This window comes from Pseudophryne corroboree, chromosome 9, assembly GCF_028390025.1.
Source record: "Pseudophryne corroboree isolate aPseCor3 chromosome 9, aPseCor3.hap2, whole genome shotgun sequence".
Taxonomy (NCBI): Eukaryota; Metazoa; Chordata; class Amphibia; order Anura; family Myobatrachidae; genus Pseudophryne; species Pseudophryne corroboree.
The window spans coordinates 66,520,359-66,538,113 of NC_086452.1; the positions used below are offsets into that span (position 1 = coordinate 66,520,359).

Consider the following 17,755-nt stretch of genomic DNA (forward strand, 5'->3'; position numbering starts at 1 on the left):
CTTAACATGTAACGTGTGGCCCTAAAGGAAAATACGTTTGTTTCTACACCGTCGACACTGGAGTCAGTGTCCGTGTCTGTGTCGACCGACTGAGGTAAATGAGCGTTTTACAGCCCCTGACGGTGTTTGAGACGCCTGGACAGGTACTAATTTGTTTGCCGGCCGTCTCATGTCGTCAGCGTGTTGACATTATCACGTAATTCCTTAAATAAGCCATCCATTCCGGTGTCGACTCCCTAGAGAGTGACATCACCATTTCAGGCAATTGCTCCGCCTCCTCACCAACATCGTCCTCATACATGTCGACACACACGTACCGACACACAGCACACACACAGGGAATGCTCTGATAGAGGACAGGACCCCACTAGCCCTTTGGGGAGACAGAGGGAGAGTTTGCCAGCACACACCAAAAACGCTATAATTATACAGGGACAACCTTTATATAAGTGTTTTTCCCTTATAGCATTTTAATATATATATACATATCGCCAAATAAGTGCCCCCCCTCTCTGTTTTAACCCTGTTTCTGTAGTGCAGTGCAGGGGAGAGCCTGGGAGCCTTCCCACCAGCATTTCTGTGAGGGAAAATGGCGCTGTGTGCTGAGGAGAATAGGCCCCGCCCCCTTTTCGGCGGGCTTCTTCTCCCGTTTTTCTGAGACCTGGCAGGGGTTAAATACATCCATATAGCCCCCAGGGGCTATATGTGATGTATTTTTAGCCAGAATAAGGTACTATCATTGCTGCCCAGGGCGCCCCCCCCAGCGCCCTGCACCCTCAGTGACCGCTGCTATGAAGTGTGCCGACAACAATGGCGCACAGCTGCAGTGCTGTGCGCTACCTTATGAAGACTGAAGAGTCTTCTGCCGCCGTTTCTGGACCTTCACTTTTCGGCATCTGCAAGGGGGGTCGGCGGCGCGGCTCCGGGACGAACCCCAGGGTGAGACCTGTGTTCCGACTCCCTCTGGAGCTAATGGTGTCCAGTAGCCTAAGAAGCCAATCCATCCTGCACGCAGGTGAGTTCACTTCTCTCCCCTAAGTCCCTCGTAGCAGTGAGCCTGTTGCCAGCAGGACTCACTGAAAATAAAAAACCTAAAAAACTTTTACTCTAAGCAGCTCTTTAGGAGAGCCACCTAGATTGCACCCTTCTCGGCCGGGCACAAAAATCTAACTGAGGCTTGGAGGAGGGTCATAGGGGGAGGAGCCAGTGCACACCACCTGATCCTAAAGCTTTTACTTTTGTGCCCTGTCTCCTGCGGAGCCGCTAATCCCCATGGTCCTGACGGAGTCCCCAGCATCCACTTAGGACGTCAGAGAAATATCACTGCAATTTTTTCTTCTAAAAAAACAAAACTATTGTAGAACGGACCCAATCGCTACCCCCCAAACACTGTAGAATGTAATTCATCCTGCGGCTAAGGGGGACCTGCTAGTGATCAGACAAGACCTGTTCTACACATGTGCAGAATGGCCCTTGCATTAGTACTAATCTGAATCAGGCTCTAATACTCAACATTATGATTCTTTGTGGGATAAAGCATGTGACTACCTAGGGATCAGTACCTAGTGTGACCTCCTTGAGCAGCAACAGCTTCAGCCAAACATGTACAGTTATTGTTGATCAGTTACTACACATCGCCACAGATACAATTTGTCCCGCTCCACTGTTAGCTCATGGATGACATTGGGCTTTCTTGCATGAACACCCCGCTTCAAGTCCTTCCACAACATATCCATTAGACTAAGGTCTGGACCTGTACTCCATTCCAAAACAATTCTTCTTCTTTAGACATGGACCTGTGCGTTTAGGGTTACTGTCTTGCTGCAAGACCACTTTCTGAAGAGCTTCAGACGGATGCCCTGACATTCTCCTATAGAATTTGTTGGTACAATTTAGAATTTATAGTTTCATCTATGATGGTAAGCTGTCCTAGTCCTTTGACAGCAAAACAGTCCAAACCATTATACTGCCTCAATGGTTTTTCAAGGTTGTGAGGAGGTTCTTTTGTTAGAAGTGAGGAGATTCCTACGTTAGAAGTGAGGAAGTTCCTATGTTCAAGTGAGAAGGGTCCTATGTTACAAGTTTGAAGGTTGCTATCTTAGAAGTGAGGAGGTTCCTAACTTAGAAGTGAGGAGGTTCCTAACTTAGAAGTGAGGAGGTTCCTATCTTAGAAGTGAGGAGGTTCCTATCTTAGAAGTGAGGAGGTTCCTATCATTGAAGTGAGGAGGTTCCTATCTTTGAAGTGAGGTGGTTCCGATTTTAAAAATGAGGAGGTTCTTATGATAGAAGGGTCCTATGTTACATGTGAGAAGGGTCATAAGCTACAAGTGATGAGGTTTTATCTTAGAAATGAGGAGGTTCCTATGTTACAAGTGAGAAATGTCCTATGTTAGATACCAAAGAAGTTGCAGCTGCATACGGGATCATAGCTGCAGCCTCAAACACGCCCCATAGTGGTCCTGACATGTCTGCGTTTTGCTGCCACTGCCTGTAACCGCCACCAAATGGTCCCTGTCAATCACTTTGTGAATAAATCCTCTCTGGGACCACTGCCGCAAGACCATTGTTGCCATGTGCAGTGCAACTTAAGCTGGCCATACACCTAAAGATCTATTGTCCAATCTGGTCGGTTGGAATGAAAATCTGGTAACATATGAGAGAAAATGACTAATTGACCATTTGCTCCCAAGCAATGGAAAACAGACAAAAATGATCAATCAGACAAATTGGTTAAATCCATTTGATTTAACCAATTTGTCTGAACGACCGTTTTTGTAACTTTTCCAACATTTTGGAGCAAATGGTCAGTTGGCATTTGTTCCCATACATTACCAGGTTTTCATTCAAACCAGCCAGCTTGGACAACCAATCTTTATTCTTCAGCCTTCCACACTGTGCTCTGAAACAAGTGTTAACTACAATAGGAGGAGGGTAGGGTAGAAGCAAAGGGGTCTACTACGATATACCGGCTTTCGGAATCCCGGCGCCCAGCATACCGGCGCCGGGATCCCGACCGCCAGATTGCCGGCAGTGGGGCGAGTGCAAAAGAGCCCCTTGCGGGCTCACTGCGCTATGTGTTCTCCCTCCAGGGGCGTTGTGGACACCCCAAGAGAGAGAATAGTTGTCGGGATCCCGGCGCCGGTAAGGTGAGCGCTGGGATCCCGACAGCCAGGAAATCGAATGATTCCCGAAGCAAAGGGCTCATACTTTATGTATAAGTAAACATGCGCTCTCCTGGATGGCATACTGGTATATTATTATTACACATATCCCTGGCTGATGAATGGACAGACTGAACAGGAGCTGGAGATTAAAGTAGGGGGCCCAGAGCCGCTACCCTGTCTAGGTCCCATTTGGACTTATAGTAATCCAACTCTGTATCAGGGATGTAATCATGTTACCGGCAGCCGGGATCCCGTCGGTAAGTATACCGACGCCGGAAATCCCGACCGCTGGAAATATCGACACCCGGCATGCCAACCAACAGGGACTATTCCCACTCGTGGGTGTCCACGACACCCATAGAGTGGGAAGAGAATCTGTGGCGAGCGCAGCAAGACTGCTGCGTGGTGAGTGCAGCGACCCTGCAAGGGGCTTCTTTGTGCTTGCCCCCAGCCGGCAATCTGGAGGCCGGCGTCCTGACGTTGGTATGCTGACCGCCGGTCACCCGTCCCCAACCCCTGTATGACACTTACTATGAAACAGCAATGGTGCTTCTGTACGGAGGGACCAAAGACTGCAGAAAGTAACGCTAGAGCAGCCAGTCTTCCCATTACACATAGAGAGTGCGGCACACAGATAATAGCCATCACTCGGGTACTAAGTATGAGTCTCTGACAGGTCCACACTCACAGTCCTTGGTGCCGAGCTTTCCTCCTCACGCTGAGCAGTAACATCCCGATCTCCTGTCTCACCATGTCCTTTATTACAGGTGGGTCAGCCAGGACGGACCTGCTGCTGCTGAGGGGTCTGTGATGGCAGGATGGGCTCGTGGACCTGATCTCTCGCCACAGCTCCAGGAGTACCTCAATCTGCGGACAGGAGGTGGGAGAGGGAATCACAGGGTGGTAACACAGAGGAAGAAGCAATGACACTGTGACATTAATAATATGGTTACACAGACATAGGACATATTTCTCCATGAAGACAGTGGTCTTATCTCTGACACGTTCCTCCACTGGAGGAACGTGTCGACGGCCCCCCACCCCTTCCCGGTGGCCGCTGTCAATCAGCTTGCGGACGCATCCTTCCGCTCTCAAGATACACTTCTTCAACAAACCCAGCCGTCTCTCATCCTAAGCCCTCTGTGGCCCACGCTCACTTTCTAACCCATCTGTGTCACCCGTCTGTGTGCCCGTCCCCTTCAGAATGTAAGCTCTCACGACCAGGGCCCTTTTCCCTCATGTGCTTTTACGTATCTTACTTAAACTATCTTCTTTTCAATACTCCCTTTGACGGCACCAAATCCTCCTGTTTGCTGCCACCATGATACTTATTTCAGTGCTGTTTACTGACGCAGCTATGTTTATATACCCTGTACTTGTCCTATATTGTATTGAACTGTAAGCCACTGTCTTCATGTTTTGCTTATTTGTTTATGTACTCTGTAATTGGGCGCCGCGGAACCCCTGTGGCGCCATATAAATAAAGGATAATAATAATAATAACAAAGAGTCAGATATGAGAGGACAACAGAAGGACGACATAATAAGAGTCAACGGAGCACAGAACAGAATGAAGAAGGAGCACTGGTCGCCACTCAGCAGGGGGCACTGGTCGCCACTCAGCAGGGGGCACTGGTCGCCACTCAGCAGGGGGCACTGGTCGCCACTCACTGCAGGACGTACTGATCACACTGAAGAAGGCACATAGGTCTGAGGGAGAAGATGACATCAGCCTGATTTACATCCAGTGCTGAAAGTAGGGTGGTATGGGGTGGTACGGAGTACAATTAAGAAATATGGTACCACCAGCCTGCCACCGGCACCGCAGGGTCTCTGTCCGCAATGAGCCTGCAAACCCTAGCAATGAGCAAGAAACCCCTGACAATGCACATGCAGCATCTGGCAACGAGCAAGAAACCCCTCACGATGATCATGTAGGGTGGTAAGTCCTACTAGAGGCATAATGTGTGAAAGCGGCACTGCAGGGGGCATCATGTGTTTAAGTGACATTAGTGGGGCAGTATGCGTGTAAGTAGCACAGCAGGAGGCATTGTGTGTGTAAGTGGCACTACAGAGGGGCATTATGCACGTAAGCAGCACTGCAGGGGACATTATGCGTGTAAGCGGCACTACAGGGGGCATTATGCATGTAAGCGCCACTAAACTGACATGTGCAGGGGGCGCAAAATGTATAATTACGCCACTGCAAGTATAGCGTTACCCAGAAGTGCCAGGAGAAGATGCAGAAAGCTGCATCTTTTGCCATAAAACCCCTGGCAGCAAGTAAATAATAAGAATTTACTCACCGGTAATTATATTTCTCGTAGTCCGTAGTGGATGCTGGGAACTCCGTAAGGACCATGGGGAATAGACGGGCTCCGCAGGAGACTGGGCACTCTAAAAGAAAGATTAGGTACTATCTGGTGTGCACTGGCTCCTCCCTCTATGCCCCTCCTCCAGACCTCAGTCAAGGAAACTGTGCCCGGAAGAGCTGACACAACAAGGAAAGGATTTGGAATCCAGGGTAAGACTCATACCAGCCACACCAATCACACCGTACAACTTGTGATAACCATACCCAGTTAACAGTATGAACAACAACTGAGCCTCAGTAACAGATGGCTCATAACAATAACCCTTTACTTAAGCAATAACTATATACATGTATTGCAGAGAGTCCGCACTTGGGACGGGCGCCCAGCATCCACTACGGACTACGAGAAATAGAATTACCGGTGAGTAAATTCTTATTTTCTCTGACGTCCTAGTGGATGCTGGGAACTCAGTAAGGACCATGGGGATTATACCAAAGCTCCCAAACGGGCGGGAGAGTGCGGATGACTCTGCAGCACCGCATGAGCAAACTCAAGGTCCTCCTCAGCCAGGGTATCAAACTTGTAGAACTTAGCAAACTTGTTTGACCCCGACCAAGTAGCAGCTCGGCAAAGCTGTAAAGCCGAGACCCATCGGGCAGCCGCCCAAGAAGAGCCCACCTTCCTTGTGGAATGGGCTTTCACCATTTTGGATGCGGCAATCCAGCCGCAGAGTGAACCAGCTGAATCGTGCTATAGATCCAGCGAACAATAGTCTGCTTCGAAGCAGGAGCGCCAACCTTGTTGGCTGCATACAGAATAAACAGCGAGTCAGACTTTCTGACTCCCGCCTTTCTGGAAACATACATTTTCAAAGCCCGGACTACGTCCAGCAACTTGGAATCCTCCAAGTCCCTAGTAGCCGCAGGCACCACAATAGGCTGGTTCAAATGAAACGATGATACCACCCTAGGAAGAAATTGGGGACGGGTCCTCAATTCTGCCCTGTCCATATGGAAGATCAGATAAGGGTTTTAACATGACAAAACCGCCAATACTGACACACGCCTAGCCGAAGCTAAGGCCAATAGCATGACCACTTTCCACGTGAGATATTTTAGCTCCATGGTCTTAAGTGGCTCAAACCAGTGGGATTTCAGGAAATCCAACACAACGTTAAGATCCCAAGGTGCCACCGGTGGCACAAAAGGAGGCTGAATATGCAGCACCCCCGGAACAACGTCTGAACTTCAGGCAGTGAAGCCAGTTCATTTTTAGAGAAAATGTATAGGGCCGAAATCTTGACCTTTATGGATCCTAATTTTAGGCCCATAGTCACTCCTGACTGTAGGAAGTGCAGGAATCGACCCCGCTGGAATTCCTCTGTAGGGCCTTCCCGGCCTCACACCAAGCAACCTATTTTCGCCATATACAGTGAAAAAGTCTTGCTGTCACGTCTTTCCTAGCCTTTATCAGCATAGGAATAACTGCATCCGGAATGCCCTTTTCCGCTAGGATCCGGCGTTCAACCGCCATGCCGTCAAATGCAGCCGCGGTAAATTTTGGAACAGACAGGGCCCCTGTTGCAACATGTCCTGTCTGAGAGGCAGAAGCCCTGAGTCCTCTGAGAGCATTTCCTGCAGCTCCGGGTACCGAGTCCTTCTTGGCCAATTCGGAGCAAAGAATATTGTTTTCACTCCTCCTTTTATTACAATTCTCCGCCCTTGGGTATGAGAGGAAGAGGAGGGAATACAGAGACCGACTGGAACACCCACGGTGTTACTAGTGCGACCACAGCTATCACCTGAGGGTCCCTTGACCCGGCGTAAAACCTTTTTTAGCTTTTTATTGAGGTGGGACGCCATCTAGTCCACCTTAGGCAGTTCCCATCAATTTGCAAACTGCGTGAAGACTTCCTGATGAAGTCCCCACTTTCCCGGGTGGAGGTCGTGCCTGCTGAGGAAGTCTGCTTCCCAGATGTCCACTCCCGGAACGAACACTGCTGACAGTGCGCTTACTTGATTCTCCGCCCAGCGAAGAATTCTGGTGGCTTCTACCCTCGCCACCCTGCTCCTTGTGCCGCCTTGGCAGTTTACATGAACCCCTGCGGTCTGACTGGATCAGAACCGGTTGGTCGCGAAGCAGGATCTCCGCTTGACTTAGGGCGTTGTATATGGCCCTTAGTTCCAGGATATTGATGTGAAGGCAAGTCAGTTGACTTGACCACAGACCTTGGAAATTTCTTCCCTGTGTAACTGCCCCCCACCCTCGGAGGCTTGCATCCGTGGTCACCAGGATCCAGTCCTGAATGCCGAATCTGCGGCCCTCGAGAAGGTGAGCACTCTGCAGCCACCACAGGAGAGACACCCTGGCCCTGGGGGATAGGGTGATTAACCGATGCCTCTGAAGAGGTGATCCGGACCACTTGTCCAGTAAGTCCCATTGGAAGGTCCTCGCATGGAACCTGCCTAAGGGGATGGCCTCGTATGATGCCACCATCCTTCCCAGGACTCGAGTGCAGTGATGCACTGACACCTGTTTTGGTTTTAATAGATTCCTGACCAGTGTCATGAGCTCCTGAGCTCTCTCTATCGGGAGATAACCCTTTTCTGGTCTGTGTCTAGGATCGTGCCTAGGAGAGGCAGATGAGCTGTAGGAAACAACTGCGACTTTGGAATATATAGAATCCAGCCGTGTTGCCGTTACACTTCCAGAGAAAGTGATACGCTGTTCAGCAACTGCTCTCTAGATCTCGCTTTTATGAGGAGATCGTCCAAGTACGTGATAATAGTGACACCTTGCTTCCGCAGGAGCACAATCATATCCGCCATTACCATGGTGAATATTCTCGGGGCCGTGGAGAGACCAAACGGCAACATCTGAAATTGGTAATGACAATCCCGTACCGCAATTCTGAGGTACGCCTAATGAGGTGGATAAATGGGGACCTGAAGGTATGCATCCCTTATGTCCCGATTCATAATAAAGTTTCCCCCTTTTTAGGCTTGCACTGACCGCTCTTAGCGATTCCATCTTGAACTTGAACCTTCTCAGGTATATGTTCAGGGATTTTTAATTCAATATGGGTCTGACCGAATCGTCTGGTTTCGGGATTACAACATGGTCTAATAATAACACCCTCTTGTTGAAGGAGGGGACCCTTGACCACCACCTATTAAAGATACAATTTGTGAATTGCAAATAACACTGGCTCCCTCTCTTGGGGGGAAGCCCGCAGGGCCGTCGGTGAGGGGCATCTTCTCACAGTCCAGCTTGTATCCCTGAGACACAATATCTATTGCCCAGGGATCGAACAGGGAGTGAACCCACTTGTGGCTGAACTTACGAAGGCGTGTCCCCACCGGGCCTAGCTCCGCCTGTGGAGCCCCAGCAACATTGGTGGATTTTTGTAGGGGCCGGGGAGGACTTCTGTTCCTGGGAACTAGCTGCCCGGCTCTGACATGAAAGGACGCCCCTCAGACTTTCTTGTTTCTTTATACGAAAGGCTGCATATAATAATGTTGTGCTTTCTTAGGCTGTGCAGGAATATAAGGCAAACTAGCAGAATTACCAGCTATAGCTGTGGAGACCAGGCCCAAGAACCCTTCTCCACACAATCCTCAGCCTTCCATATGCCTCTTAAGTCGGCATCATCTGTCCAATGCATATTCTACAGGACACGTCAAGCAGAGATCGACATAGCTTTGACTCTAGGACCCAGTATACTCATCTCTCTTTGGGCATGCTTTTGTCACTTAAGACAGCATCTTTAATATATTTATATTGCATACTAGGGTCTCATCTCTGCTGATAAGGTACCTGTCCACGCTGCCACAGCGCTATAAACCCATGCCGACACAATCGCCGGTCTGGGTAGTATACTAGAATGTGCACGCTATCTGCAGGATCCCTGAGAATAGCAAGTGCTATTATCTGTGCAAACAGGACACCCCAGGGGAAGATTCTCAACATATCCTGGCCCTAGTGGGGAAAGGATACAGCCTGAGAATTCTCTTGTGGGAAGCTGCCGTCTCTTGTCTGGAGATTCCCGCTCTTTTTCCTCATGAGAGGAGGGAAATTTACCTCAGCATTCTTCCCCTTAAACATGTGTACTCTCGTGTCAGGGACAAATGAGTCATCAGTGATATGCAAATCATCTATTATTTCAATAATCATATATTGAATACCTTATAGCCATCTTGGCTGTAACTTTGCATTATCGTAGTCGACAGTGGAGTTAAACTCCATGTCGATACCAGTGTTTGTTATTATGGATAGTGAGCATTGAGAGACTCTGAAGGTCTCTGTGACATAGGGACAGACATGGGTAGATTTCCTGTCTGTTCCCTAACCTTTTCTGCAATAAATTCACCTTAGCACTTACACATATCCAAACAGGTGTCGGCGTTGTCGACGGAGACACCCTCTCACACACATATCCGCTCTATCACCTCCTTAGAGGAACCTTTTACCTCAGACATGTCGACACACGCGTACCGACACACCACACACACAGGGGATGCTCTATTTGAGGACAGTTCCCCCACAAGGCCCTTTGGAGAGACAGAGAGAGAGTATGCCAGCACACACCCCAGCGCTATATAACCCAGGGATTACACTACAACTCAGTGTTTACCCAGTAGCTGCTGTATATACAAATTTTTGCGCCTAAATTTATGTGCCCCCCCCCCCTCTCTTTTCACCCTTTGTGTACCAGGATACTGCCGGGGAGAGCCTGGGGAGCTTCCTTCCAGCGGAGCTGTGAAGAGAAAATGGCGCTGGTGTGCTGAGGAAGAAGGCCCGGCCCCCTCAGCGGCGGGCTTCTGTCCTGTTTCTGACTAAAAATGGCGGGGGTTTTACACATATACAGTTTTCCAGACTGTATTATGTGTATATATTGCCAAAAGGTATACTTATTGCTGCCCAGGGCGCCCCCCCCCAGCGCCCTGCACCCTACAGTGACCGGAGTGTGTGGTGTGCAGTGGGAGCAATGGCGCACAGCTGCAGTGCTGTGCGCTACCTTAATGAAGACCGGAGTCTTCTGCCGCCGATTTTATCTCCTTCTTCTGTCTTCTGGCTCTGCAAGGGGGACGGCGGCGCGGCTCCGGGAATGGACGATCGAGGTCAGGCCCTGCGTTCGAACCCTCTGGAGCTAATGGTGTCCAGTAGCCTAAGAAGCACAAGCTAGCTGCACGCAGGTAGGTTTGCTTCTCTCCCCTCAGTCCCACGTAGCAGTGAGTCTGTTGCCAGCAGATCTCACTGAAAATAAAAAACCTAACAAATACTTTCTTTCTAGCAAGCTCAGGAGAGCCCACTAGGTGCATCCAGCTCTGGTCGGGCACAGATTCTAACTGAGGTCTGGAGGAGGGGCATAGAGGGAGGAGTCAGTGCACACCAGATAATACCTAATCTTTCTTTTAGAGTGCCCAGTCTCCTGCGGAGCCCGTCTATTCCCCATGGTCCTTACGGAGTTCCCAGCATCCACTAGGACGTCAGAGAAAGAAGCCTTAAGGTGGGGCATAATTTGTAAGGGGCATTTTTGTGTGTGTGACATAAAGTGGCATAACTGTGTGTGGTATAATCTGTAATAGGCATTACGGTGTGTGGCATAATGTGTTATGGGCATTACGGTGTGTGGTATAATATGTAATAGGCATTACGGTGTGTGGCATAATGTGTAATGGGCATTACGGTGTGTGGCATAATGTGTAATGGGCATTACGGTGTGTGGCATAATGCAGTGGTTTCCAAAATTGAATCACGGCGACCTAGAATATCAGAATTTTTTCACGGCACCCCTAGGCCAAAAATGTCTTATTGAGAAATTTAGAAAGAAATATTACATTAAGTAGATCGCGTTTATATGTCATCCTTAGGGTCAGTTGTGTGGTGAGGGACAGGATTCGCTTCTGTTTGTTCACATAGTTTATTACTGGCAGCCACCAGCACTGGTTTTGCCTATTATATTGACCATAAATAATTTGAATTGGTCCTGGACCACCAACCCAGGGCACCCCTGCAAGTGTCCCGAGGCACCCCAGGGAGCCACGGCACACAGTTTGGGAACCTCTGGCATAATGTGTAATGGGCATTACGGTGTGTGGCATAATGTGTAATAAGCGTTTATGGGTGTCAACTGACCGTTTTCTGGGAGTGGTTGGGAAAACACAGGCGTGTCCAGGAGTTTGCAGGGCGGGTATCTGACGTCAATTCCGGGAACTCTGTCGCTGGATTCATTGTACAGGATAAGTAACTACAGGGCTGGTCTTGTTTTGCACAAAATGTTTTTGTACGGCTCGGCTGCAAAGGCGTTTGCACACTTGCAAAGCGAAAATACACTCCCCTGTGGGCGGCGACAATGCGTTTGCACGGCTGCTAAAAGTAGGTAGCGAGCGATCAACTCGGAATGAGGGCCTTTGTAAATGACACAAAGTCTAAGCATCTCTACAACTCTTCTTTTATATCCCAGAAATAGACACAACTGGCATTACAACAAGCAACAGACTACCTATACAAATACCCCAGCTCTGATTATATACTATCCACACAGAATACCCATCAGGGGATATATACACTAGAACCTCCTGAATTGATGGGCTTAATATTGATGCCGCACTCCATCATGAATCCTACCACAATAACACAAGGCTCACTCTAAGCTGCTTATTGGCCCTCATTCCGAGTTGATCGCTCGCTGACGTTTTTCGCAGCGTAGCGATCAGGCTAAAATTCGGCTGTTCTGCGCATGCGTATGGTACACAGCGCGCACGCGCGAAGTACTTTCACACAAAACTATGCAGTTTTACACAAGCTCGAGCAACGCTTTTCAGTCGCTCGAGTGTTCGAAGTGTGATTGACAGGAAGTGGGTGTTTCTCGGCGGCAACTCAGCGTTTTCAGGGAGTGTGCTGAAAAACGTAGGCGTGCCTGATAAAAACGCAGGAGTGGCTGAAGAAACGGGGGAGTGGCTGGCTGAACGCAGGGCGTGTTTGTGACGTCAAACCAGGAACTAAACAGACTGCAGTCATCGCAAGATAGGAGTAAGTCTTGAGCCACTCTGAAACTGCATGACATTTTTTAGTAGCAGAACTGCTAACCTTTCGTTAGCACTTCTGCTAAGCTAAGATACACTCCCAGAGGGCGGCGGCTTAGCGTGTGCATTGCTGCTAAAAACTGCTAGCGAGCGATCAACTCGGAATGAGGGCCATTATTGGCAGGGGCAATACAATTCAATCAGTTCCATAGTGAAAAAGCAGCACATATAGCAACAATGTTGTGGTTCCCTAATACTGACACAGCCAGAGCCCCCTACGTTTTACAGATAACTTATACCACAGCCCTCAAGTCTCTCCCCCTCAGAATGCAGGACCCCAAAGAAATCTAAATGGACAATGTTCAGACAAGTTGTAGAAATCTTTAGGAAATGAAACCCTTATTTCATAATCACCAATCCCTATGCTAAAGCTGTGAATTTCCAAGTCTCTGCCTGCCACACAAAGAGCCGTCAGACTTGGGGGAAGGGGCTTCTCTGGTACCCTAAAAGGTGGAATCTGTACCATGATAAGCTAACAAAGATTACAGCGGCCCGCCGTATGCACCTTCAGCATATGTCCTCCTTAGCCACACTTACCTCTGCATACAGGTCCAGACTGAGGTCAACGGCGGCCTCTCCCAGAATCCTCTTGATCTCAGCCCTCTCACTCTTGGGCACCAGATCCTCCACCATTCTCCAGAGTGAGGGTGGAGGATCAATAAGCTCTCCATAGCCGCTGTCCTGGTCACTGAGAGGCTGCAACATCCCAGTCTCTGCCTTCACATCAACCTGGCAGGGAAGAAGGAAGGCTGAGTTACTAGTATAGTGCCAGGAGGTCTGGTACAACTGGGGGGTACAGCAATACTAGGGGTCAATTTACTAAGCTTTCGATGGAGATAAAATAAATGAAGATAAAGTACCAACCAACCAGCACCTGTCATTTTTCAAACGCTGGGGGGAGAATGTATTATAGCAGGACGGATTGTGCCGCTATAACACTTCCTGCTTTGTCTCATTACCGAGGCAAAGCAGGAAGCCACTCCGACAAGGAGGGTCATTCCGAGTTGTTCGCTCTGTATTTTTCTTCGCATCGTGCGATTTTCCGCTAACTGCGCATGCGCAATGTTCGCACTGCGACTGCGCCAAGTAAATTTGCTATGCAGTTAGGTATTTTACTCACGGCATTACAAGGTTTTTTCTTCGTTCTGGTGATCGTAGTGTGATTGACAGGAAGTGGGTGTTTCTGGGCGGAAACTGGCCGTTTTATGGGAGTGTGTGAAAAAACGCTACCGTTTCTGGGAAAAACGCGGGAGTGGCTGGAGAAACGGAGGAGTGTCTGGGCGAACGCTGGGTGTGTTTATGACGTCAAACCAGGAACGACAAGCACTGAACTGATCGCAGATGCCGAGTAAGTTTGAAGCTACTCAGAAACTGCTAAGAAGTGTCTATTCGCAATTTTGCTAATCTTTCGTTCGCAATTTTAAGAAGCTAAGATTCACTCCCAGTAGGCGGCGGCTTAGCGTGTGCAAAGCTGCTAAAAGCAGCTTGCGAGCGAACAACTAGGAATGACCACCAAGATGTACTAACATCTTGTCTGACAAAGCAGGGGGAGTGTAAATTTGACTTTATTCCTACCAGGGCATTACCTGTGTGGAGTTTGGATATATTGACCGTGATTCCTTGTGTATCACTGTCACACACCCGCTGTGCACTCCATATTACACCCTATCACACATGTGCTGGACACTCCATATTACAGCATGTGTACCCATGTAATACAGATGCTGACTCTTCATATTACGCACTGTGTACCCATGTTATACACATGCTGACTCTCCATACTACATCCTGAGTACCCATGTTATACATATGCTGGTCTCTCCATATTATGCCCCGTGTACCCATGTTATACACATGCTGGCCACTCCATAGTATACCTCTCTGCACAGGACACCCCTATGAACTACAGTCCCACATTGAGTAGTATATACAGTATATATGATGAGGATAATGTGGGTGAGGGAGCCCCGGTACACGGTCACATGTCCCAGGTAAATGCCCCAATTATCTGCGCCCTCCTCAGCATACCTCCCGCTCCCGGGTCCCGTATCCAAGCAAACAGTGCGCGTTGCTAGGGGGAAGTTGCGGCCACACCTCCCAGACATCGCTACAGGCAGACCAGAGCCCGTTTTAAAGCGGCGAGTCACTGGATGAAATTTTAAGGCGGCGATGTGCAGAAACTGAAGAAGGGGAGCCGGCAGCGGTCACTAGATCCCCTTCCCCGGGAAGACGTTTCTACGTCAGGCGCCAGGCGGAGCTAGGGGCGGGCGCGGGAAGATTACTGTGATCTCAGTGATAGAGGCGGCGGCGGCGCTGCTGCTGCTGTGTGGTGGGGACGGGAAAGGACGGAGCCCAAAGTGTCCTTACTTTATGGCAGTGGGAGGGTCGCTGGTGCTAACTGTGCCTGGGGGAGGAGGGGAGGGTAGACAGGTGTATTACCAGTGGGCACATGGACATGTGTGTACAGTAGGTAAGGGTGCCCGCTAGGCATGCCACTTGGATCTAGCGGCTAGCCTCAACGCTAGGCATATGCTCAGTGGGGTGAAGGAGAAACTATACCCAGGTACATAAATGCACAGTGGCTGTTGTGTGCTCAGTAGGCACATGCATAGTATTGGGGATCCGATTAGTGCACCGGGATACGGTCATTAGGTCGACATGGTCACTAGGTTGACACGAGTTTTTCACATTTTATTTCATTTTTAACTTTTTCATACTTTACGATCCACGTGGACTACGATTGGGAATAGTTACCTGGTACCTTATGCGAGGGGACACGGTGCACTAATTGGGGTTCCCTGTCACTTTACGAAGAAAACGACACCAAAAAAAGTGAAAAAACTCATGTCGACCTTTTCCAATGTCAACCTAATGACCATGTCGACCAATAGTTGTCAACCTAATGACCCATACCCAGTGCACCCACTATGCAGAGTTGTGTAATCCCAGTAGGCATAGATATTGGGGTATGTTTGGCAAGTACAAATGTGAGTGTGCCCGATGGGAATGCAGGTAACCGTGCTCAGTAGGGTAATGGGCACATATGTGGGATGGTAAGTGTGCCTGGTACACACATGCACAGTGGAGGGTGGTTTAGTGGTCCTTACAGACATGCACATTGGGGGCTTGGGGTATTCCCAGTAATCCATGCATTGCGGGTGGGTGTGAATTGTGTCCTGTAGGCATATGTACAGGAGGTAGGGGTGGAGTAATGTGCCCAGTAAGTTGTTTCAGTGGGCACATAAACGGTTGGTAGATGTACATGAGATGGGCGTGCACGGTGGGTAAATCGCTCAGAGCAGCGAGTGACAAGGGGGATCTACCAACTGCCCCCCCACCCGCGGGACACTGCAACCCGCGGGTGGGACAGACCGTGTAAAACGGGACAGTTGGGAGGTATGTGGTTTCCCGCCATCGATGGTTCAGTTCTACTGATTTTTTTTCATCATAGTGTCAGTCGTCACTCGTAATAGCCGACAGCATGGTTTCGTGGGTCGACGCCTTCAAATTCCTAGGGTCAAAAATTTCCAGAGATCTTAAATGGGGACCCAACATAAGCAGTGTCTTAAAGAAGGCCCAGCAGCGGATGTTCTTTCTGAGGCAACTCAGGAAATTCAACATCCCGCAGAAGCTGCTGCTCATCTTCTACACAGCGATCGTAGAATCGGTCCTACGTTCCTCAATCACAGTCTGGTATGGAGCAGCCAATGAGAATGACAGACGGAGGCTGCAAAGGGTGGTGAAGACAGCTGAAGAGATCGTTGGGGCTGACCTCCCTCCATACTTGCCTACCTGACCCTCTCCATGAGGGAGAAAATGCTCTGTTCCTGGACTTTCCTGGTAATGTATGATTGCCATCACCTGTGGTGAGCTAGGTAATTGATAAGAAAGGTGTTTCACCACAGGTGATGGCAATCATACATTACCAGGAAAGTCCAGGAACAGAGCATTTTCTCCCTCATGGAGAGGGTCAGGTAGGCAAGAAAGCCTCCCTCCCTCCCGTCCAAGAATTATACCAGTCAAGGGTCAGGCACCGAGCAGAGAAACTCGTGGCAGATATGCAGCACCCAGGTCACAAACTGAACAGCTTCCATCAGGCAGACGCTACAGGTCTATTCCCGCAAAGTTGACCAGATCAATTAAAAGCTTCTTCCCACTAGCTGTCCACAAGCTGAACAATATATAAAAAGTCTACCATGTATAATGTGTCTAATATATTGAGTCTATCGTACAGTTGCAATGTGCAATATGAACTCCTCTTTACCCCCTTCTTATGCTATGTATTCCCCCTTCATGTTGCTGCTTGGCAATGAATGCATTGTACCGCAAAAAATTCCTAGTGTACGTGAGTACACCTGGCCAATACAGCTGATTCTGATTACAAATGTGGGAACTGTCATAAGGCCCATAGAATGAGCTATCAGGATACTGTAATGTCACTCATTGGGGGAGATGTACTAAGCCTGAAAAGTGATAAATATCACTGTGATAAAGCACCAGCCAATCGGCTCCTAACTGCCATGTTACAGGCTGTGTTTGAAAAATGACAGTTAGGAGCCGATTGGCTGGTGCTAAATCACATTGATATTTATCACTTTTCAGGCTTAGTACACCTGGCCCATAATGAGGTATGTGGGAACTATCCTGGGCCCTATAACAAACCACAGCCCCCCCTTCCTTAAGCTTACTTATATCTAAGAAGCGGCGCTGTACATTGAAAGCAAAGACTCTGGCACTGTAAGAGTCTTTGCTCTCTAGTGCACATGCCCCATCTTCCCAAAAATCAAGGTAAGTGTCACAAAGTGGAGGTTTTACAGCGCTTCCCAGTCACACTTTGACATACCTGCAGCGTAGTCCAAAGTGCTGTCCGCCATTCGCTGGTCCATCTGGCGTCCCGCGCTGTCAGTCACAGCATCCATTTCAGGATAGATAGGCTTCTGCTCCTTTCTGGCCTGCTAGGCCTCAGTCTACTCTGAAGCCTAGCCTGGAGGTACTCGCTGATCAGCTGGCTCTGCAGAGAACTCTACAACCAGGTAGTGTTTCCCTGACGTGATCCCTTCAGCCTATCGCCAGAGAGCAAGGTGTATATATTCCAGCTCCAAGCACTGGGAAGCTGTCAGTGCTTTGTTGTCCTCAAACCTGTAGAGAGCTCCTGCAATCTCCTGTTTAAAGAGACAGTGCATTACCA

General features: G+C 49.1%; 1 protein-coding gene across 2 annotated transcripts in view; it reads right to left on the reverse strand.

Moving 5' to 3' along the window:
• The window catches only part of CCDC24 (coiled-coil domain containing 24), a 93,118-nt gene extending 78,313 nt beyond the window's left edge, over positions 1-14,805 (reverse strand). Inside the window, exons 1-3 of one of the 2 annotated variants that reach the window (XM_063938698.1) lie at positions 14,596-14,805; positions 13,105-13,296; positions 3,853-4,031 (exon numbers count right to left, since the gene is read on the reverse strand). In XM_063938698.1, the coding sequence (XP_063794768.1) occupies positions 3,853-4,031; positions 13,105-13,272 (347 nt within the window). In that variant the 5' untranslated portion in view covers positions 13,273-13,296; positions 14,596-14,805. The remainder of the gene's footprint in view (positions 1-3,852; positions 4,032-13,104; positions 13,297-14,595) is intronic. The other variant, XM_063938699.1, reaches the window with a different exon arrangement.
• Between the last annotated feature and the right edge of the window lie 2,950 nt (positions 14,806-17,755).